This window comes from Trachemys scripta, chromosome 1, assembly GCF_013100865.1.
Source record: "Trachemys scripta elegans isolate TJP31775 chromosome 1, CAS_Tse_1.0, whole genome shotgun sequence".
In the NCBI taxonomy this organism is placed as follows: domain Eukaryota; kingdom Metazoa; phylum Chordata; order Testudines; family Emydidae; genus Trachemys; species Trachemys scripta.
The window spans coordinates 42,505,820-42,529,118 of NC_048298.1; the positions used below are offsets into that span (position 1 = coordinate 42,505,820).

Sequence of the window (23,299 nt, forward strand, 5' to 3'; positions counted from 1 at the left end):
TGTTCTGGAGAAACAAACTCCATTAGTAAAAATGCACCTTTGCCAGTTTAACCATATCTACAGTGGGCTTTTGCTGGCACAGCTGTGTTGGGCACAGGTCACACCTCTTCACACTCCCTACTAACATAACCAGCCAGCAAAAATTTGCAGTATAGTCCTGGTCCTCAGTATTTGACAGCCTCTTTTCTACAACGGTGGTTTCTCTTACTGCAGCATCCTCTCTGTAGAAGGTGCTGGCAGCTGCTTCTGCAGTGGCAGGCTTAGAATATTAAACCGAGCCTTGTAAGCGGTTATTGTTTTATTTGTTCTAACTTCTCAGTAACAGGAAAAACTATTATTTAGAATTGGTTCATCTTTCCCAGAAGATTCCCTTAGGGCTGAGATCAGCCCTTCTACATTTTCAGTTGGGATGCAATTGAGGCTCAAATATCTTCATATATTCTTAGGTTTTAAGGCCAGAAGGGATCATTAGATCATCTAGTCCGACGTCCTGTATAGACCACAGAATTTCATCCAGTTACTTCTGTACTGAGCCCAATAACTTATGTTTAACTGAAACACTTCTTCTAGAAAGGCATCCAGTCTTGATTTGAAGACATCAGAGATGGCGTATCCTTAGTAGTTTGCTCCTAGTTTGCTCCAATGGTGAATCACCCTTACTGTTGTTATGGTTGTGCCTTATTTCTATTTTTAAATTGTCTGGGTTTAACTTCCAGCCATTGGTTCTTGTTCTATCTTGCTCCACTAGGTTAAAGAGCCCTTTATAACCCAGTACTTTATTCCCATGAAGGTACCTTATACACCATAATCAAGTCACCTCTCAAGCTCTTTAATCTCTCTCTGTGAGGCATTTTTTCCAGTCCGCAATAATTTTTGTGACTCTTTTCTGCATCCTCTCTAATTTTTCAACACCCATTGTAAAATGTGGACACCAGAACTGAACACAGTATTCCAGTATCTGTCTCACTAATACTGTGTATGGAGGTAAAATCAGCACCCTACTCCCAATCAGTGCTCCCATTTATACATCCATAGATCCCATTAGCCTTCTTTGCCACACCACTGCACTGGCCAATCACCTTGAGTTGCTTGTCCACTATAACTCCTAAATCCTTTTCAGAGTCTCTGCTTTCAGAATACAGTTGCCCATTTAGGAAGTATGGGTTGCATTCATTGATCCTAGAGGTATGACCTTGCATTTGACTATATTAAAATGCAACATCCAGCCAATAGAGGGATCCATAATCCCTCCAGCACAAGAAAGGGAAGTATTGCTAAAGGCCAGAGGGGACCCAGAGGTTGTGTTAGATAAAGAGCAACCAGCTGGAGGCAGCAGGCTGGGAGCTGATGGCAAAGAGAAGGCCAGACAGGTTGGGATCTGGGAGCCAGTTTGGAAAGCAGCCTCTTGCTGGCAAAGCGTCCAGTGGCAGTTGTACCAGATAGAAACCCAGAAGTATCCTGCAGGGTGGGCAGAGAAAGTGAGCATATGGACAGGCCTGAGTAAGAGTATAGGTGCTGGACAAGAGGACTGGGCTCTGGCTGGGGGATCTGCAGGCCAGTGTGTGACTGCCTGCAGGAGAGCAGTGGCCTGGAGTGAGTACCTTTGGCACCAGGCCATAGGGGCCCCACCTCCTTACCCCTGGACTGGACGGTCCTCAGGGGCTGTGTTAGGAACTTAACTTAATGTAACTTAAAGCAATCATTAATTGCACCATTTATTGCTGGCATCCTTCGCTATTCCTCAGATGCTGTGCTTATGGAAACACACCAAGGGCTAGAGACTGAAGGGCCTAGTGCTTGGAGCACCTCTAGCACTTGCCACTAAGCCTGTGGTACGCCCAGCACGCTACCAGCCATCTAGGGGACTGGTGTTCCACAGCACTCAGAGGGTACACAGCAAAGAAAAACCCACGGCGAACCCAAGTCAGTTGGCATGGGCCAGCTGCAGGTTTTTCTTTGATGTGTAGACATACCCAGAGCGACTCCCTGCAGTGGGGCCGGTTACAATAGTTATATGGCCAGAGCTGATGAAACACCTCAGATACGTGCACTACCTTCCATAATTGGGCATCTCTGGGCCAAGTTATCTGGAAGACACATTGGCAACTTAACATTGATAAGTGCAAGTGACATAGGAGTTGTAAGTTCAAACAAATTGAAGGTATGAAACTTGCTATAAGGTGGGTCAAGTGGGTAAAGAGACTCAGCAAACACAGGTTGGATCAGGTTCAATATTGCTACTCCAGTAAGGATAAATGGCATGAAGTCTTGGCTTCAAGTCTATCCTGATAAGGCTAAGGTCAATGTATTGGTTGTGCAGTATGGAGGAGGAATCTTTGCAGATAAGTAAATGCCTGTGGATTCTTCAATTCCTTGCTTGGTACATTTTTTTCTTGTTCGTTAAGAGGACAGGAATTCATTCGGTGCTGATTTAACTGAATGGTTTATTTTAAAATTGTAGGCTTGGGGATATGCTTTTCAGGGCACTTCTGAGCAATAGCTACATATTTGTGGGCATCTGTCAGCTCAAGAAAAACCAGAGAGCCCAAAGAGATCCACAGCATATAGGGCATTGAGTCACACTAAATCAGAAGGACTAGGAGGTTTAGGGGTATTGGCAATGGAATCCAGATGTAAAGCTTTTAATCTTATTTTTGCAAGTCCTGCATAGGTCAGTAGTGATTCCACGTCACTGCTATCCAATGGCTGTTCAATGGCCTATGTGATATGATTGCTGTTTCAGTCTGATTTCTAGTGGACACATCAGAAAAACTACTGTCACATTTGGCAGATTTGTTAATCTCGACAGAGGCCAAGGACGAAATGGTTGCAGAACCCCCTCCTGGAGATGGTCTCTCCAAACAGGCGTTGAGGCACATAAGTAAGACAGTTTTAGGGGGGATCTTCCACTGCTTACACCCATGCTTTACTACTTCTGAGGAGAAACAGTTCAGTCTCTGTTGCGGTCAACCCACTTTCAACTTGACTTGAACAGAACGTAATGCATTTGAGTCTCCGCACTGACTTCTCATTTGTTTACTAAATGCTGGCTCTGTTTGGCTCTGCCTCCGAGAACCCTTCATGTCAGAGATTGCCACCGTCACCGTGTGCTTTGCAGCTTGTGGTAATAGATCAGAGGAGTCGTGGTGAATGGTCGGCTGCTTGAACTGTCTGCTGTCACCACTACACTAGGGTGTGAGGCTGGGGACAGCAGGGAAGGCAGAACAACAGGAATGAGACTTCTAAAGATCTGCCTGTCACTTTTCTGGCTCTGGTTACACTAGCCCAGCTTTTGGAAGCACAAGTTTATTCAGGTAGCCTAAGCCCCATTAGCCTTATGTGCCAGGCCCCCTTGCAGGATTAGGAACATTTTGGACACTGCTATGGACATGTTTAATTTTAATCTATAAAAATATAGCAGAGGTTGAGCATGAGACAGTGGAAAACAAGACTGCTGGGTCCTAGATCCTTGAGAGTTTCTTCCTGACACCTTGATGAGAAAGAGGATTTGCCTAGGGATGGCCCCAAACATAAAAGAGGAAATGTGGAAGCAAATATATTTGGTAGGTGGCAGGGTGTTTTGGCTTATCAGACAGATAAGTATAGAGTCCTCCCACATAAAACTGGCATAAATCTTTCCTGTCAGCCCTTGGCAAGCCCTTGCAAGAGCATGTAAAGGTCAGTATTTGTCCTATAATCCTGCCACTGTGCAAGGTAATGCACTACCTAACTCACACTGCTATGTACTGTACACATACACACATATGCCTAGAGGTTTTATTAGTGAATGATGCACAAAGATCCTTATTCAAATCCTGCTAAAGTAAACAGGCATGTTTCCTTTGATTTCAGTGGGCTATGGATCAGGCCCTAAAGTTCTAGCTTTTGCTGTTCAAACTGGTGGGGGTGTTTATATATTTAGGGATTTCATTAGGCAGGTGACCTGCCACTATGCAGCATAGGGAGGGAAGGTTCTGTGGGTTAAGGCACTAGCCTAGGATTTGGGAGATTTGGCTTCAAACCCTTGCTCTGCCGCAGACTTCCTGTGTGACCTTGGGAAGTCTCTGTGCTTCAGTTTCCCCTCTGTAAAACGTTCCTACCTCATCTTGGTGTTGTGAGGGCAAATACATTAAACATTCTCAGGCATTCAAATACTATGGTAATGGCAGCCATGTTAGTACCTCACAAGATCTAGCTCACACCATTACTGCTATGCTCCCTTTTAGAATAACAGAATAAGAACAGAATGCTTGTCTTACTTTGAATTTCCTGACCTACATTGGTTTGTGACTCATATTTAGGGCCTGGGAGTTTTGTTCACAGAGAATTAAAAAAGATTCCCAATGTAAAAAGTTGTTAAAGAGCATCCCTAATGGTAATTTCTTTTGGGGGAGGAGTGGTTTAAATTTAGCAATCGTATAAAAACTGGGCATTTAATTTCCTGACATTTCAATTTCTTCTTGCAAATCAAATACATAAAACTTCTGGCAGTAACTGTAACTTCTGAGATCACTCTTCCATTACAGAACTTTCTTCTTAATATCACATCTATTTATGAGCTGCTGTGTTTTTAAATCAGAAACTAAAAAAGCAAAATATTGAAGAACTGAAATGTCTGAACAATAAAAGTTAAACTTTGGTGACTGAAAATGATAAGTACCATATGAAAAACTTCTTCAAACCGTTTGTGTGATCTATAATTACTAGCGCTCTCCCTATATTTAAAAAATAAGTAGATTGATCCTATAGCACAGGGGTTCTCAAAGATCAATGCACTGTGACCCCCTTCTGATGGTGAAAATTACTACACAACCCCAGGAGGGGGGACTGAAGCCTGAGCCTGCCTGACCCCCCCTGCCCTGGGCTGGGGGGGGGGCAAAGCCTGAGCCCCACCACCATGGACGGGGGGGTGGGGAGGGGCCAAAGCCCAAGAGCTCAGCCCCAGGCAAGGGGCCTATAACCTGAGCCCCTCCACCCAGGGGTGAAGCCATCGGGCTTTGTCTTTGGCCCTCGGGGGTGAGGCTCAGGCTTCAGCTTCAGCCCTGGGCTCCAGCAAATGTAATGTCAGCCCTGGGGGGTCATGACCCACTTTGGGGTCCCGACCCCCAGTTTGAGAACCGCTGCTAAAACATATGCTAAAGATTTGAGTGAATGATGATGTAATAACAAATGTTGTCTATAGGAAGCATTATTCAATGCCAACAGGATACCTATAGAATTAAGAGTGGTTATAACTCATGTATTTTTAAAAAGCTGCAACTTCATATATTTTTGTATATAATAATTATGCCCTTTACCAGCTGCGAATTAGTAATATTGGATGAAATGGGTACCGAATGAAAAGGGCATCACGCAAAATAGCCATAGATTTTGCCTTTTTGACATTTGAATGATACCAAAGCATTGCAATTAGTATATTGAGCCAGTTGTCCACCCCACCACACATGCACACCCAACTCTGAGAAACACTGAGGTACTGGAGCTTGGAATGGTTCTATGCCATACAGTACGTCTTCCAATCAGTCAGGAACCTGCCAGTTTTCTAATAAATGTTCTTCCAACACTTATTAATAGTTTTCACACAGTGTTGAGGTGTACTGTCAGAGCTGAGGAGTGCAAGGAGTTGGGGTGCACTGGCAGAGCTGGAGGTGGAAGAGGGTTGGATGCAGGGAGTTGGGGTACACTGGCAGAGCTGTGGAGTGCAGGAGGTTGGGGTGCAGTTGGGTGCACTGGCAGTGCTGGGGGCCTTCCACACCTGAACCCCCAACCTCTTTCTTCTCCCCTACCATCCATCTGCATCTACCCCTCTCCTGATAACCCTCTCACCTTATTTCCTCACTCTTCTACCCCACTATACCTCTCTTCCCCTCCCAGGAGGTGTTCACATGTCTATTTCCCACCCACCCCTAAATACTTTGATTACATTCCCCTCCCTAACCCCCCAAACTGCCACCCATGACTCACAAATCACAGCAACCTCCAAACATTCAGTCCAAAGCTCTTTTTGTTTTAGGAGGGGGCTTGTGATTAACTTCTCCTGAGTTCTGTTCATTGAAGGATGAGCTCACAGCCATCAATCTCTGCCAGGTGTGTGATTACTACCTCTCAGTTTAACAATACAAGGCAGCAGAAGGAAACCAGTTTCCTTGCGGTGGCTGTAACTCAGGAATCCCTCAGCAATATAACCCCAAACTTTGGGTCACTAATGCTACCCTACACCCCCATGAAGTGCACCAAATTTCAAAGTGATCTGATTATCCGTTTAGATTGTAGAGAACTTACAAATGTCAAGTTTAAAGTATATTGTATTGGTGCATGGGCAGTGTAAAAATGTACATTTTATTATATTCTGTTCTCATTTTGGGTCCCCAAAAAATTTAGTGGGAAACTCACACTACCTGGGGTAAAATTAGACAGATTGAGATCATTTTGACTTGCACCACATCAATAGTTTGATTTCTAGCTCTGCCCCAAAAAAACTTGCCCTAGAAGCTTTTTTAAAAATGGCTATTTTTTCAGGGTTTTTATCTTTGCAACCCTGAGCTCAAATGACTCCAAATTTGGGTCACTAGCTTTACCCAGTACCCTCCAGAGGCTAACCAAATTTCAAAGACATCTAACTAAAGCATGTCAATTTTAGAGGACTTTGAAAGGTCAGTCTTTGAATAGATATTATGGGGCAAGCTTAACTACAGTGGCACTACCACGCCACAGTAATATTAAACTTTAAGCTATGATCTGTTAGGGCTACATTTGTTCACACAAGTTCATGTGGACTTTCCATAGACTACAGTGGCCTGATTCATATGCAAAAGCTTTTCAGAATTGGTTTCCTTGTTTTTAAGCTTCCTTGGACAGCCACTGTGTCTCTTCTATGTTTTGCAAAGTGCCAAGCATGTGGGCAGCACTTAAAACTAATAAGTAATATTATAATAATACTGAACATGTAACTATGTATTATGTTACAGCCTGGTTGAAAGCCCATTGAAATCAATGGGAATTTTACCAGTGGCTTCAATAGGCTTTGGATCAAACCCTTAATTATGTATGTTGATTTTTCTTACTATCACTGGAATCATTTATCAATCCTGTGGTTCCAAACTGAGACAGACTTCAGGCAACTACCCTGGTTTGACATTAATACTCTGCGTTTACTGATGAAAAACAGAAATGGGGCAGTTCAGGCCCTTGTCCTGCAAGATGCCAAGTGCCTCCTGGGTGGCACTGAGCCACCTCAAATCTACTGAAGCAAATAGGAGTTAAGGAGGCTTAGTCCCTCATTGGATCAGATCCTAGAGGACTTGCCCAAGGTCAACCAAGAGTATAGAAACCAGGGGTGAAATCCTGTACCTACTGCAGTCAGTGGAAAACTTCCAAGTTTTGCCATCAATTTCAATAGAGCCTGTATGTCACCCCAGGGCTTTGACTCCCAGTCCTCCTGATCATAAAGACCATCCTACCTCTTCAGGGGTTTGGAAGAGTCAGGATTTTGCTGTTTCTTTGAATGCTTAATATGTTTAACAATCAAAAGGGAGGCAAGGGGAGCTGTGCCTTAGTCAGGACTTCAGGCTTTCTCCTAAGGGCACCTGCACAGCTCCTATTGCCAGGATCAGGATCTCAATCAGTAGTTACAAACATGGAACTAATTGACAAACTATTCTACTTGCAGTTAACATTTGTAAACCTCATGAAAGCTACACAGCAATATATAAACACTAAGTATTGCACACTCAGCACTCGGGCTGAACGTTGTCATTTAGATGGCATTAGCTACCTTCACTTTGTTAACAAGAAATTATACTTCCATTTCTGTTAGCTGTGACCTTTGACTCTTTATATATTGAATGTTGTTTCCATCTGAAACATTTGCGCCACAGATGTTATTCATCAGAAGGGTCTAATGTATTTTATATTGTTCTTCATTTAGCTATATGCAGCATTCAAAGCATCCTGGGCTCTAGGACCCTGAGAGGGGGCAGATCTCAGGCTGCAGCTAAGCTAGAATGTCTACACAGCAATTAACCAGCCCTTAGCCCGAGCCCCGCAAGCCTGAGTCAGCTGGTGCAGGCCAACCGCGTAGACATACCCTATGTTTCTGTTAGTAGTGTATACAGTAGTATGATTTTATTTTCCATTTGTCTAATAAAGGAAGATATAGAAATAATTATGGCCTTATCCTGCAAAGACTTCAGCATGTGCCTAATTTTATGCAAATGAATATTCACATTTGTAAAAATATACAAGCTTAAATTTTTGTGGGATTGGGGCCAATATATTTTCACATTCAAAACTGCATTCCTTCTATTAACTGAAGAGAGAGCTTGTTCATATTGACCTGCAGCATATATCTTAATAATTATAAAAAAGACATTTAAACCATGCTATTTGGCTTGTCCATTGTGATGTTTAAATCTCTGTGCACTAGTTTATATAAAAGGGAGATATTTTGGTTAGGTAGTTTATTTAAAAATTTGGTTACTATTTTTGTGTATTCAAAACATGGAACTGGAAACATAAGACTATAGCTGGTAAAAATGCCAATAGGTTTTTTTATTTGCAAAAAAACCCCAAAACTAACTGTTCTAGGTTTTTCTTCAAAAACTTGAAAAATTAAAAAAAAAAATCCATTTAAAAATGTATGGTTTTGATGGAAAATTGTCAATGAGCTCTGCAAATAATAATTATACAGGCAAACTATCTTCTCTGAGGAAACTGTTCCACTCAGAAAAAAATGTCTCAAACCTAAACTGCCTGTGTGACTCATATAAATAAATATATATAAATAAAACTGTCTGTATAGCAACAAAATCATAGTTTTGCTTGTGTGTTTTGTGTGCATAGAGAAAGGACAAGGAGATTTTGTGTGTTTTACTTTAGCGGGATGCAGGTATTTGTTTTTAAAAGGGAGAGAATATGTTAAGAACCAACCTTTTGTGTCCCCAGCTTCACAAGTCTTAAACTGTGTCTGTGAAACTGCTGAAAGGTACTCAGGAGACAGAGGCTGTAATCCACAGGATTCCTCCGGCTGAATTAGCGAACCACAGTCCTGAATTACAATGAAATTAATTAAAATCACAGTACCATATCCAAAGCATTTAACAATATGCATGGTGTAAAAAACTTTTGTCAAGGACTGCTAATGAGAGGAAAAAAATATTTGATTGATTCTGAAATCCATTTGTCCTCCATTCAACACACTTTCAAATGTGCTATGTACCAGTGATTTGTAACAAACTTTGCCAACCTACAATCAATGTGTAAAAGGTTGCATTGAGCAGTTCCCTGTGCATCATTTTTGTATAAAAATAAATATACTTTAAATTGTAATCTCCATTTAATTCTTACTTGCTGCCCACATTAATTTTATATGGAAAACCTGCACTCAAACAGAACATGTTTACTTGATTATATGTGCCAGTTTAGCTTTAAGAAATACATGTATCCCCACAATCTCATGTGCAAAGGAAAGACAAACAGAGAAAGAGAAAAGAGGAATCTCAAGAGGAAGAAATGACTGAGCTGCCAGAGGGGCTAGCTTGGAAAGCTTATTACCTGGGGTGGGATATGAACATAATGAAATATAATTTACCTCAAGAGTTTGGGTCACGCATACTATAGACAAAAGGAAGACCCAATAACGGTCCATATACCATATTAACATGTATAATACTCTATGCCAAAGAATGCTTAGAATTAAAAAATATTCTTACAAATAGTATTGATTTTTTCTTTTTCATATTTATAGTAAATATGTGTGTGCACTGAGATCTACAATTAATACACATATTATATCTTTGTATCTAGAAATAAAGAGAAATTATTCAATCCACAGAGAATACCGAAGCACTAAATTACACTGATGGAAGGGTAAACACTGTAAACACATTTTGTTGAATGGCCTGGTTTCCTGCAATTTGGTCATTTCTACTAAATGTTATGGACTTTAGAAACCTGTATAGTGGAATTTAATTAATGTTTGGCACTTTAGAGATCTGGCAGTAACAATCTGGCATAGCAATCATTTTAAAATTAAAAGCCTTAAAGTTTGTGGGTGAATGAGTTTCATTGGCTTCAAGGAAATGAGTCTGTCTGAAAATTGCTTTAGGGGTCTGATCCTGTGAGGCACCACCAACTTCCAATGGGACTATTCGGGTGCACAATGATTACTGGCATTATTAAGACTTAGCAGGCTTGAGCCCTTATATTTTAAATAATGTATTGTACTGACATTGTTCTTGCATATGTAATATACAACTATCTGTGCTATGGTATAACTGGTATAATTTGTATTGTGCTATTTCTGATATCAGATTACTATATTGTAATTTCCTTCATGTTTAAAAAGGTGGTTGAATCCCTGCTTTAAATGCTTAGCTCAACTGTAACTATGATACTGCAGCAAGTATCCATAATACATTCACATTTTTTGTATTATAACTGTGAAAAAGAAAAATATGACATGCTATAGAGATCAAAATAGTGTTGTTTTTGTGACATGAAAAAATATGAAAATCTGACTGCAACATACATTAAGCCATTTATTTAAATACACTGGTTAAATTAAACATTATTCTATCGCAATTTCAGTACTCTGTAGGTTGATTTTTAATTTTTCATAGGATTATTACTTTTAACCAATTATAAACATACTATACAGTGTCAAACAGTTTAAATAGACAGAATAAACCATATAAAGAATGGACATTTTATAAAAAGATTTTTCACATTGAAAAGAGAATAAAATGAAATGTTTAGAAGAAGATAGTGAATTTATAGTTCCCCTATTCATTGAACTATACTGATTTTTGTTTAATTCTTTTTTATTTTTCTTAAATGATACTAAAATAAATACATCTACTGACATGTATTTACTATTGCTTCTAAAATGCACAGCAATCAAACTATTTAGAACAATGTTTTTAATATAATATACTTTGGTTCCACCTTCAAATTAGAACCATGAATGAATGACAATCAATTAGGTTTTTAGACTGCTGGGGTGAAATCCTAGCTCCACTTAAGTCAATAGGATTTTTGCCACTGACTTGAATGGAGCCATGAAGTCACCCTTGAAATCATTAAATACTAGTGTACCTTAATTTTTGCTAAGATGACTCTAGGGATACACCCAAAACACAAAAGCAAAGTGCTCTCTCATGTAAGGCCTGATTCAATGCCCCTTCAAGTAAGTGGAAAGACTGTCATTGACTTCAAAGTGTTTTGGACCATTTTAATGCACAGGGAGACTCAGTATCTCTGTGGTTTTTTGCACTACCACTGTATTCCCTGTTTAGGGTTTCACAGTTAAAGAAGGCTGATATAAGCAAATGAATGACATTGAGTTCTTCTAGTGTCAAACCGTGATGTCCTCTTGGAGTCTCAGGGTCTGGACACACTGTACAGATATTTGACAGAATTACTTAAGCTAACAGTAACATCAGAAAGCTTCGACCTTGCAGCACAACAATTTGCACAAGGCTTCACAAGGAAGGCCTAAATTCCTGACTAGCCTGCTCTTTGCTCTCAACACAGTGCCATAAGATAACTTAACAAGGATTTTCTTGTTCAGACTTGTGCAGTGTAGGCGTTTAAACAAAAAAAATATTCTTTGATTTTAATTGAATTCACTGGGTGATACCATGAAGAGCAAATTTTGTCTGGCAGGCTTATATTCACGGGGTCCGTTTCATTTGTTAAAAAGCACGTGGTCTGAAATACAACATAGATTATTTAATAGCACAATTCTCAACTCAGAGCATCTGAGAGGTCGCAGTACCTGCAGTACTAGAGGGAGGCTTATTTTTGCTTTTACAGAGGTCAAATCTTTTATGATCAAAGACATGTTTAATATTGCTATATAAAAATGGAGCTGAGGCAGCCAGAGGTCAGGAACTAACATTTACTCTAGCTCCATGTATGGTACATTAAGGGCTTTATTAACAGTTTGTGGATTTGTCAAGTTCCCCACAGGTACTACAGTGCTATGACACCCCTCTTGCCGTGCCCGAAGATGAAACGTCTTGTGATCTTAAGTATGTTTACAAGCTATCACTCATTGCAAAGATGAGAGGCAGCCAAGCAAACTTAAATGATACTTTCCCCTTGGTGTCTGCTCCTGTGCATACTCATTTTTAAAGGGCAGACAAAAAAAGAGCCTTGAATGCCTGGACTGAAATCAAAAGAAAGCTCCACTGAAATACGTATTTCAATACATAGCTAGAATTGATTCTTCATACGACTGGTTTGGCATTTTATTAGTAAACTTCACTTTTATCTTTACAGAAAATTTCTGAGGCAATAGCAAACAAAAAGATAGCAAAGCTTTCTCATGTATATCTAGGTAGCTTTCTGTTAACCCCAACCATGGAAAAGGTCTGTTGGGTGAAGAGGAAATCATCTCTCTCTAAAACAGTCTATAGTGAGATTGCTGCTTCATAAGAAGCATCAATTACACCCTTTAAACAATCGCCCTAGATTTTCAGCATGATACCATACAACTACATCAGGTTATTAATTTAGCGCTAATAACTCTGGATGTTTTGTTTCACCTAGAGCATGAAATAATAACAGGATACTATGTATCAGAGTGGTAGCCGTGTTAGTCTGTACCACCAAAAACAATGAGGAGTACTTGTGGCACCTTAGAGACTAACAAATGTATTTGGGCATAAGCTTTCGTGGGCTAAAACCCACTTCATCAGATCAGGTTGCATCTCATGAAGTGGGTTTTAGCCCACGAAAGCTTATGCCCAAATACATTTGTTAGTCTCTAAGGTGCCACAGGTTACTATGTAGTTACCAGTGCCTACATTATAACTTTTAGCCCAGAGTAGTTAGAGCACTCTCCCTTTCTCCCACTCTGGCAGAGATGGGTGAATTGAAGCTGGGTCTTCTACTTCCCAGGTGAGAGTGCTAACCACTGGACTAAATCCAATAAAGTAGGCACTTTGTCCTCTTGGATTTTGAATGGGGCCTAATCTGGTAGGTGCACTCTCAGCACACCTACTGGATCAGGACCCACACCCAAGTTAGGTGGACAAACCCCTATCTTTCTGTGGTGTGTGAATTGCTTTGGGGCTGAAGCAGGGAGGTAGGTGTTGGGACACTTAGAGGGAAGCAGCAGTACACCCGCTCAGAGGCAGAAATGTAGACACAACTTTTACTCTATAAAACTTAGGTTCTCAGCGAGTTTAGGTGTTTACAGGATTTGGTGGGAGTTTTGTTGACCGCAATGAAGTCAAAACTGGGATTTATACCTCAAACAAGAACTTATGCACCTACGTCTGGGGTTTAAGCACCAAAGTACTTTCTTGGCTCTCACTGTAAGTGCTCAGTGCAGAACACTGAGAAGTATCCCCTGCCAGTCCTACTGAACAAATAAAGGAGCAGGATATCAGAGCTTATCGTGAAATAATAAGAAATATATAACTAAGCTCATGGGCAACTGATTTTTAGCATTAAATACCATGGATAAGTACTCAGAAATGTAATCTCACCTCCTTCTACTATCACAAACCCAAGCTTGTCCAGAACAGTGGAAGAGATCAACCTTCTTTGTTCATCAAAATGGAGCAGAAGAGGCCTTGCACGACTCCCACTCGTTTCCTGAACTCCCAGATACACTATCTTGACCCTGGCTCATGTTTACTTAGAGTGTGCCAGGTTGCAGCCCCTACACCGGCTCCTCACCGACATTATGTTGCGTTTTTGGTTGCACTTTTCCCCTCACCTTCTCATTTATGCACTCCCTATCCGTGGCCCCACAAAGTCACGGGACCTCCTGGTCAACTTCCTCTTGGCCCTGGCTAAACAGGACATCTATAAAACCAGGGAGAGGAGGTTGGCCGATGGACGTTCCTGTGACTGTGGGGCCTGTTTCCGATCCTCTGTCCGTTCACGTATCCGGGCAGAGTTCCTCTGGGCGGCGTCCACTGGCTCCCTTGACACCTTTGAAGAGCAGTGGGCGCTATCCGGGGTTCTCTGCTCGGTGTCCCTGTCAGGTTCCCTTCTTTTGACCCTTTGACCGCATTCCTGTCCCTGTTTTTACATTAGTTGTCCCCCGTAATCATTTGGGTTTTAGGCCCTGTGGGTCCTCCCCTTAGGCTGGGGGGTGAACCTTTAGCAGCTTCGCCCGCCCTCTTCCCGGAACCCAATATGTACAGTAACTCTGAACAAAACGTTATGGTGGGTCTTTCAAAAGTTTACAACTGAACATTGATTTAACACAGCTTTGAAACTTTACTATGACAAAGAAAAATGCTGTTTTTAACTATCTTAATTTAAATGAAACAAGCACAGAAACAGTAAAAAAAAAAAAAAAAAAAAAGTTAGCTGTCTCCTTACAAACCGTGCAATCACGAGCAGGCTGCAGCTGATCAGATCTCCTTTAAGTGGCCTGTGGCATACCTGTCCTCCCTTTACAACGTTGACAGTACTGCCCTACTTCATTTAACTCTGTTTACATTTTAGAAATGACAGAATCAAACTTCTTGTGAAGCAGGCTATTTTGAATGCTCTCTAAGTCTTTTTAGTCTCACTGGGGCTACTTGATCTGGTTCTATTTAAGCTAAGGCATATTTCTCATTAAGTCCTTTCATCTTTCCCTTTTAGCCAAACTAGCTCTATTTTTTTATACATAGCTAAAGCTTGATGAAAAATGATTAAAAATGGAACTCTGAAAGGAATGCTAATAAAATTAGTCAAAGAATGAGCTCATAAAAAGTGAAATTATATTTCTTTGGGAGGAAATAAATTGTGAGCAGATTGCTCTATCAACTTTATTAATATTGCAGTAACAAATGAGGGAACAGTCAGCATGCTGACTTCTATTCAACTTGCTCTCTATATCTGGCTGAATTAATCAGTGATAGATGAACCACCAAAGATTCAGATGTTCAGTTTGATTCAGCTCAACACCCAAAAATGTAATTGCTTAAATGAAAACCTATTAGGCTTGCAAAAATGGAAATCTCATGCAAGTGGCTGCCTCTTGAGAAATTTCAAGTACTTGAAATCAATGGGAGTTAGGCACCTAAATATTTCTATGGATCTGGGCCTTAGTTTCCCTGTGCCTCAGTTCCCCATCTGTAATATTGGAATAATATGCCAGGAGTGTTGTGAAGACAATTACATTAAATACATTGTGAGGAAAACAGCTTCTGCAGTAATAGGGGGCCAAAAAAATACCATAACTAGAAAAGGAGGGAAGCTAGTAAGCTAGGATCTGGAGGTTGCTCCTTACAGCATGCAACCTGAAGTTGGGAGGTGGAGGAGGATATGAAATGCTGGGAGTTTGACAATATTGGCAGGGAAAGGCAGAACATAAGAAACAAGAGCTGAAATGTGAGTAAGGTGGAGCTGTGCCGTCTCATATTGTTTTAAATTAAATGATATGATTGACAATTAGGGAGATAAGGTGGGTGAGGTAATGTCTTTTATTGGGCTAACTTCTGTTGGTGAGAGAGACCCGCTCTTAAGCTTCACAGAGCTCTTCTTCAGATCTGGGAAAGGTATTCAGCCCATCACAGCTAAATACAAGGTCAAACAGATAGTTTATCATCACAGGTACTAATTACTTATGCTAAACTATCTGTTTGACCTTGTATTTATCTGTGACACTCTGAGTATGTTTCCCAGACCCGAGGAAGAGCTCTGTGTAAGCTCAAAAGCTTGTCTCTCTCACCAACAGAAGTCAGTCCAATACAAGATATTACCTCACCCACCTTGTCTCGCTAATATCCTGGTACTACAACAACACTGCATACAACGATTGACAATTCAGATTGGATTTTAATTTTTGTCTAGGAATATAATGTAAATTTTTTTCATGCCATTTTCTTTTCACTTGGAATATCTACAAAATAACACCTCCATTGCTCTAAACACTAAAGGAAGAATGTCATATCTAGCCTGGGGTGTCTTTTGATGGAATTTAGGCACCTAACCTACTTTGACACTTTTGAAAATCCCCCTAAGATACCTATCTGCAACTTAAGGCATTTAAATACTTTTGAAAATCTGGCCCTAAACACCCGTTGACTGAACTGTGGTCACAAATGCATCTCATCCTGAGACTACAGCAGATGTAAAATGGCTTCCTCTATAATGAGAATGATAAGCTCAGGAAACAAACAAGAAATTATTTTGCTGAGTGTGAACTGCTTATCAACAGAAACATTTCAAGTTTCATACAACAATTCCAATGACTTTTCATGTCATGTATTAACAATATTAATTAATTAATATTAATATTAATTATTTATTTTAGTTAGAATGAGGGGACGTGGGTGATGGTTCCAAACCATCACCCTCTTGATAAGCCCAGTAGTCAATGCAGGGCCTCTGGGAACCATCCTTGTTTTTAACAAAGAAGATCAGGGCCCCTGCTGGAGAGTTGGATGTCTGGATAAAGCTCTTCTGCAGATTCTCCTGCAGATAGACATTAAGAGACTGGTGCGCTAGTTTGGAAAGGGTGTACATGCGATTGAATGGAATTTCAGCCTGGATGAAGCTTGATAAGGTGTAGCTGTGGGGTGGGGATAGGGTGCCTGCATTTCTGTTGTTAAATACATCTGCAAGGTTATAGTACTTGTGAGGTATTTCAATGGTGGCAGGCAGGATGGTTGCGGGCATGCTCAACTCCCATGGGTCTATTCCCTCGCTGCAGAGATTCCCCAAACAACAACATGAACAGCAGAGAATACCAGTTCGCTTTGGTCTCTGGAAGACAGAATCATTGGCAGTAGTGGGAGCAAAAGCATACTGTCTCTTATCACCAACCTATACAGGAACCATGGGCAGAGAACAAGAGTATTCTCAGGATGACCAGAGAGTGGGGGACCTGAGTCAACCTGAACTAAAGAGTCTCCCAGTGCATCTAGAGCAACATTTTTCAAACAGGGGTCCACAAGGGAACTCGAAGGGATCCACGGATCCTGCTGATCAACTCCTCCCCCTCTGCCTCCTGCATGCCGGGGAACAGCTTGAAGCAGGGATGGAGTGCACTCGGGGGAGGGGGCGGAATCATGACTGGGGCCACTGGCCCTGCTGATCAACTCCTCCCACTCCCTCCCAGCACTTCCTGCACATCAGAGAACAGCTGTTCCCCGGCATGCAGGAGGCACTGGGGGGGGGGGGGGGGGGAGAGAGGTGGTACGGAGGCGCTCGGAGGAGGGTGCGGAAAGAGGTGGGGAAGAGGAGGGGAAGGGGCCTGGGGCTGAGCAGGAGGTTTGGGGGGTCCATGGCAAAATTTTAAATCAAAATGGAGTCCCTTGGGTTACTAAAGTTTGAGAACCGCTGTTCTAGGGGGTAATAACCCCTAAAGTGGTGGTATGGTGGGTGACCAGCCCCAAGGGTAGGAGCAACACATCAGTGGATCTGGGGAATTTTTATACATGGCAGGGATCCCGTGGGCCTTAGCCACATCTTGGTCCATAACATTACCTAAGGTTCCTTAGCTGATTAGAGACTCCAAGTAGACCACTGGGCTCATCAGGAGTAGAAGTTGCAATGGCAGTTGGAGATACATCAACAGTGGGTTTGCAGTTGCTGTTGTCCTGACAGGTGCATGGAGGTCAAGAGTCTCTGAAGGGAATGAGATTGGTGCAGCCTAGACCTCCTTACTGAGGCTTAGGCTTGATGTTTCCTGACCCCGAAACTGATCTGACCTTTGCAGTCCATCTCAAGGCGAAGTGTCACCTGCCACCATGATACAGACACAGGCCTGAAATTCAGCATTGTTTTTTCTCAGCCTCAGAAAGATGTGGTCAGGCCTGGTCAACATACGTGGGTTTTGGGTCCTGGAGTGGGGTGTGTGGTTGAGAGGTAGGGGGCGGGGGCACTGTCAGGGCTCAAGTGCCTGGGCTACGTTCATGATGCCATTCAGCAAGGTGATCACCAATTCTGATACACAGGTCGATCTGGTTGTTGAGACAGGACTGCAGCTCAGGTTCAGTGAGGGTCACTAATGATAACTGACATGTCCTGAATGAATTGCTTCAACTGGCCCAGGATGGGGCTGGACTGTTCCAAGAGTGTGGGCCAAGGCCTCCCAGGAACAGACTAATGATGAACATTGCTCTGCTTCGCGGGGAACAATTGAGGGTGTAGCAAGAAGAACTGGCATTGGTTTAAGAAACCTCAGACTGATCACGATCACCATTAAATTTACCTGGCTATGAGACCTTTGGTTTCTGGGGGGCAAGAGCCAGGGGTTCCAGTGAAGCCACCTGGGCTTGTATGGCCATATTCTGTGCCTGCAAGGTGGACATCTGTGCCTGCAAGTTCTGTATGACCCTCACCAGATCCACCAGCGAAAAATTGTCCTGACTGGGGTCCATTGCAGTGAGGTAGGCCCCTAATCTTTGTATTGAGCTGCTCAAACTATAGCTGACCAGGCATGGGAGTCAGGCGTAGGGTGGAAATGAGACTTTGGTTAGAGCTGGGTCCAGATGGGGACAGAGTCCAGGAAACGAGCTGAGGGTCAGTACCGGAGGGACAGAAGCTGAATGCCAGAGCTGGAGAATCAAACAGAGATGTAAGCCAGAGGCAGCGCTGGGGCTCAAAGCCAGAAATCTAACACCCAGAGGGGAACAGGGATTGCAGCAGAGCAGTAGCAGGGACTGGAAGCAGGAACTGGAAAAAGGGAGAGCACAACTGCAGACACCATATGCGTTGAGAAGCCTCTGATCTGCTGTGGGGGCCAGGCTTATAAGCCAGGCTGCTAAATCAGCAGCCAATCAGGGGCTATGGCCACTCTGTCAGTTCCAAGACAGTATAGCTGGGCTCACAGGTTGTCAAGCTGTGAAGTTAGTCAGGGAGCAGGCCAGCAGCTCATCTGAAGTAGTCCGGTCCCTGACCCTCAATCACTGAGTCCTTAGACCTCTGTCATTCTCAGTAATATGTCATTTTGACAGTGTAACTGTCTTTTGTTCATAGGTACATACTGTATGAATTAGGTTCATTCATGACACCATATTTATGAAGAGTAGAACAAGTAAAAATAATTCAGGTAAGGATTAGTGAGGCATCACTCTTACACTAGTAGAACTTTAAGAGTCTGAAAAGCTCAGATGTCATCTCACTAGTGACTAAAACAAAGAAATTTTACTTTGGAGCATGTGAATAATCAACCTCACTTTGTTAAAAATCAACCTGTAAACATGTGTTTTGCAAAACATTTCAAGCTGTTCATGTTTCTTGTAAAAAAAAAAAAAGTAATTAGTTTTTTTCTTCAGATAAAAAGTGAACATTTTCATGGGCTTTTCTATGACATTTTCTAAGCAACCATGCATTTCTAATTCAATAAGTCTTAATTTTTCTACGTAAAAACAGTCACCATGGGCTAGATTCACAAAGGGACTTAGGCCCCATATCATATAGCTCCCCCATAGATGCCCAGCTGCCGAGTGGAGTTCTCAGCCCCAAGTTAGGCCCCCAGGCTCCCAATATAATATATGGGGAGAGTTAGTTCCCTGGGAAAGGGATTCTCAGAAGCCAGCAAGTCATGCAGTAAGCCACCTTAACTAGCCAATAGCAAATGCAGATGAAAGGGACAGCACTTAGGCCCAGATATCTTATAAAAAAGGTCTCCAGCCTTGATTTGAAGATTTCAAGAGATGGAGAAACCATCATCTCCCTTGGTAGTTTGTTCCAACAGTTAATCACCCACACAGTTAACAATTTGTGCCTTATTTCCAATTTGAATGTGTCTGGTTTTAACTTCCAGCCATTTATTGGTTACATCCCCTGCCATATAATCATTGCAAATTGCCATTTTAAAAATAAGCAAAAACTATTTGATCTATGACATGAAAAATGTCTGTTTTTGCAAAATGGAGTACTAGATATGACCAATACATTTAAAAACAAATACTGGAAAATTGTATTTGTAACAAAATATTATTTTTATAGTCATAGAAGAAAAATAATTTTTGTTCAGTTTCTTAGAGGATATAAAAATTACACAGAATGAAAATAAAATCAAGCCAAATGAGGTGTCTTTTGAATCATCTAGAAAAAGCATGTGTTCTCTTTACACTTGCTAATGCTAAATCAAGTTATTTTAAAATACTTAAGCATAGCTCAAAAAAACCGGGATGCCCTGTATTTTTTTGGATTTGAAAAGAGAAATTTTAAAATGAGTAAAAGCAACAAACCTCTCACTTTCTAAAACAGCATTGGATCAGCCATTGGGAAGGATACATAATGTCTGTGTGGAATTTGGAATTCTACACTCTTGCACTGGTGTAAATCTGGTTCAACAGTTATTCTGGGTTTACACTGATGTAAAATACAGCAGGATTTGTCCCTTTATTTTGAGAAGGATTAAAAAGGTTCTATAAAACATGTGAGGGTATGGAGGCAAACTATCAGACTTCCTGGTTGTTGTTTTGTTTTGTTTGTTTTCAATATGTGTAGTGCTCATGAGGCATACTGGGACTGGCAGCAAGGCAATATGAGCTGAAGTCAACAAAAGTGGGAGCTGCTGAGCATCATGCAGAAGACTTTAAAAAAAAAAAAAACAAGATTCACAGGTCTGCAGTGCCTATTAACAACTGTTGGTGTTCAGTGAACTTCTGCACAAATACTTTTATGTGGAAACTTGGGTTATGCTCCAGGACATGTAAGGACCTGGAGGATACCTGGAGGATTTCATTTGAATCACATAAGGTCTGGAGAATATCAAGGAGGCAGCTAACAGCCCCGGGAACATCAACAGGATCAGACTGTTCTGAGGCTGTTCTTCCACCCAATGCCACAAGTGCAATTTGTTCCTGCCTTTCATGCAAAGACAGCAGCTACATATGTGTTGAGAGATCATATCTGAAAAGCATATTACTCTGTTAGGCAACAGGAGGCATTTCCCTTTGCTTGTATTTAAGGTCTGCACATAAGCACAAGTTTCAACAGACCCTAAACAGGACCGACTCTGTATGGCCATGTATTTTGACGTTGCTTCTCACTCATGCAGAAACTATATAAGGCTAGATTCTTTATCAGTGACACTGGTGAACGCCAGACTCATTCAAGTGAACTTTGTTAGGTTGTATGTCCCTCACTCGCAGTGTGGAAAATTAGTATGCAAAATGAATGAACTATAAGTCAAACCTTGGTGAAAAGGACCCAGGATTGCTCTGAAATAAAAATAGCCAACTCTAGTTTAAAGGATAGTCTTTATTTTCAGGAGTGTGGAATTGTTTTATTCTCTTTCATCAAAAATATCATTCCCGGTGTGGAGGGCCAGTCTGAGGCATTCTGCCTCCATTAAATACTGCAATGGGGACACAGATATGGGAGCAGAGGGTAGGACTGAGCCAACATAGGGGCTGTGGATTCTATACAATGCATATTAATTGGCAATAACTCTCGGCATAAGTGGGGTGAGAGGAAAATCAGGTAAGGTACTTGTGCATGTACATGTGAGGAGAAGCCTTTAAAAGATATGTGGCAACAGCGCATGTATTGGGGGAACAATGATAAGCTCTCACCCCTTATATATCCCAGCAGTGTACCGGTCTGGAGGTACACAACTCATATTGAGTTTGATAGCAGCCCAGCAGCTCACTAGCCATCCAGCATTCTGAAAGCTGTAGATGTATTTGACTACATTTTAATCTGTCCAACTAAAAAGGAACAAGTGAATGATTTGTCCCACAAGATCCATGCATCAGCTGGAGACCACAGCCATACGCCAGAGACTGTGTGCTTCTAAACTGTCCCATTTTGACCCTCTCTTCCCTATCCTGCTCCCTGACAGTCTGGCTCCACTGGCGCCTGACTGCCAGGGGCTTCCCCAGCTGCTATTTTTCCACTGAAGGTTCCTGCGAAGGGAATAAACTATGGAGGGTCTCCATAGAAAAGTGAATACAGTGAGAGGCAGCTTTTCAGCAGATATTATTAATCACATTTATTACAGTATTGCCTAAGGACCAACCAAGAATGGGACGCCATTGTACAAGGCGGTGTACAAAGAAAGAGTAGATAATCAAATTTGCAAGTGAGCAGGGAGACAATCAATGATCTTCCATTGTATTACTGATTTTGTTAAATCAGCTAAAGACTCTCTGTGTCTCATGGGTAAAGGCATCATTGCACTTTAGAAACCATTCAACATAGTATATCTGTGAGGTTTTTCCAACTGTAACCCTTCTGCCAACTAGAGTTGGAAGCAACAAGGGCCAGGTTCAATATCATGGGGTTCCTCTTAACAATGCAAAAGAGAACTGGCTCAAGCCCCCTCCCCCACCCCATAATATGGGAAAACTAACCACCACCTTTGGCCCCTCTCTGAGGCAATACTTCCTCATTCGCAAGCACCGAGTCTGTGCATAACAAAATAAAACGTCCATTAAAAGGGAAAGGGAACCCAGCATTAATTTGGGAAAACACCACAACTCAAAAGCATGTGACCATAAGCAAACGCCACCACACAGTATGTTGGGCAGTGTCTTTTGCCTCACTTCCCACCTTGCAATGTGAAATTCCAATGAACCAATGTCCCTTCAACGCATCACTCCCCTTTCCCTCTGCTGCATCCCACTCACAGTTGGCTGTCCTTGGTCATCGAAGACCCAGAGTTCAGAGGTGCGTTCACCTCACACTCCTGAAAGGGGGCAGGGAAAGGGGAAATTGAGCAATGCCTTTGCTGTTGCAGAGGTGGTGGCAGCTAGCTCACTGTTGCTGCTCACTGCTGCCTCTGCCACTGTATTCTTCCACCACTCACCACTGCTGCCGCTGTTATCTCTGTTGCTGCTCAGCTCTGCCACTGTTCTCACTGCTGCTGCTTGCCGCACACTGCCACTTCTGCGATGGCATGTTCTGAGGTTCCACCACTTAGCCCAGCTCATAGTGATTTCACTGCATAGTGGGGAACCTCTCGGCTGCTGCCTCTTCATTATCTTTCACTGCAATGCTGTCACCACACCAGGTTGAAGGCTCGCCATGCTCATCAGTGATTTCAGTCTACACCACCAGGTAGAACACCTGTCCACACTCCCTCTGACCCCAGTGAGGTTCAGTTTAGGGTGACGCCAATGAAGTGGGTTCTAGCCCATGAAAGCATATGACCAAATACATTTGTTAATCTCTAAGGTGCCACAAAGACTCCTTGTTGTTTTTCCTCCCAATCAGGGCATGCTAAGTACGGTTCTGCTGCCCTCTACTCATACAAGAAGAACAATATTTTATTACCTCTGCATTCAGTGCTAAACTGAATTGTAACCCAAACCCAGCCAAAATGGATAACTTTGACAAAGTAGCTGTGTCTGCTGGACACCTAGACAAAATAGGCGTGTCTATT

At 42.0% G+C, this 23,299-nt stretch overlaps 1 protein-coding gene across 4 annotated transcripts in view; it reads right to left on the reverse strand.

The window, feature by feature from the left end:
* Positions 1-23,299, reverse strand: part of CPED1 (cadherin like and PC-esterase domain containing 1) — a 202,951-nt gene that overhangs the window by 31,175 nt on the left and 148,477 nt on the right. For all 4 annotated transcript variants that reach the window (XR_004645491.1, XM_034768566.1, XM_034768576.1 and 1 more), the window contains exon 18: positions 8,929-9,046. Coding sequence is in view for 3 of the 4 variants with exons in the window: in XM_034768566.1 (XP_034624457.1) it covers positions 8,929-9,046 (118 nt within the window). In the remaining variant the exon portion in view is untranslated. The remainder of the gene's footprint in view (positions 1-8,928; positions 9,047-23,299) is intronic.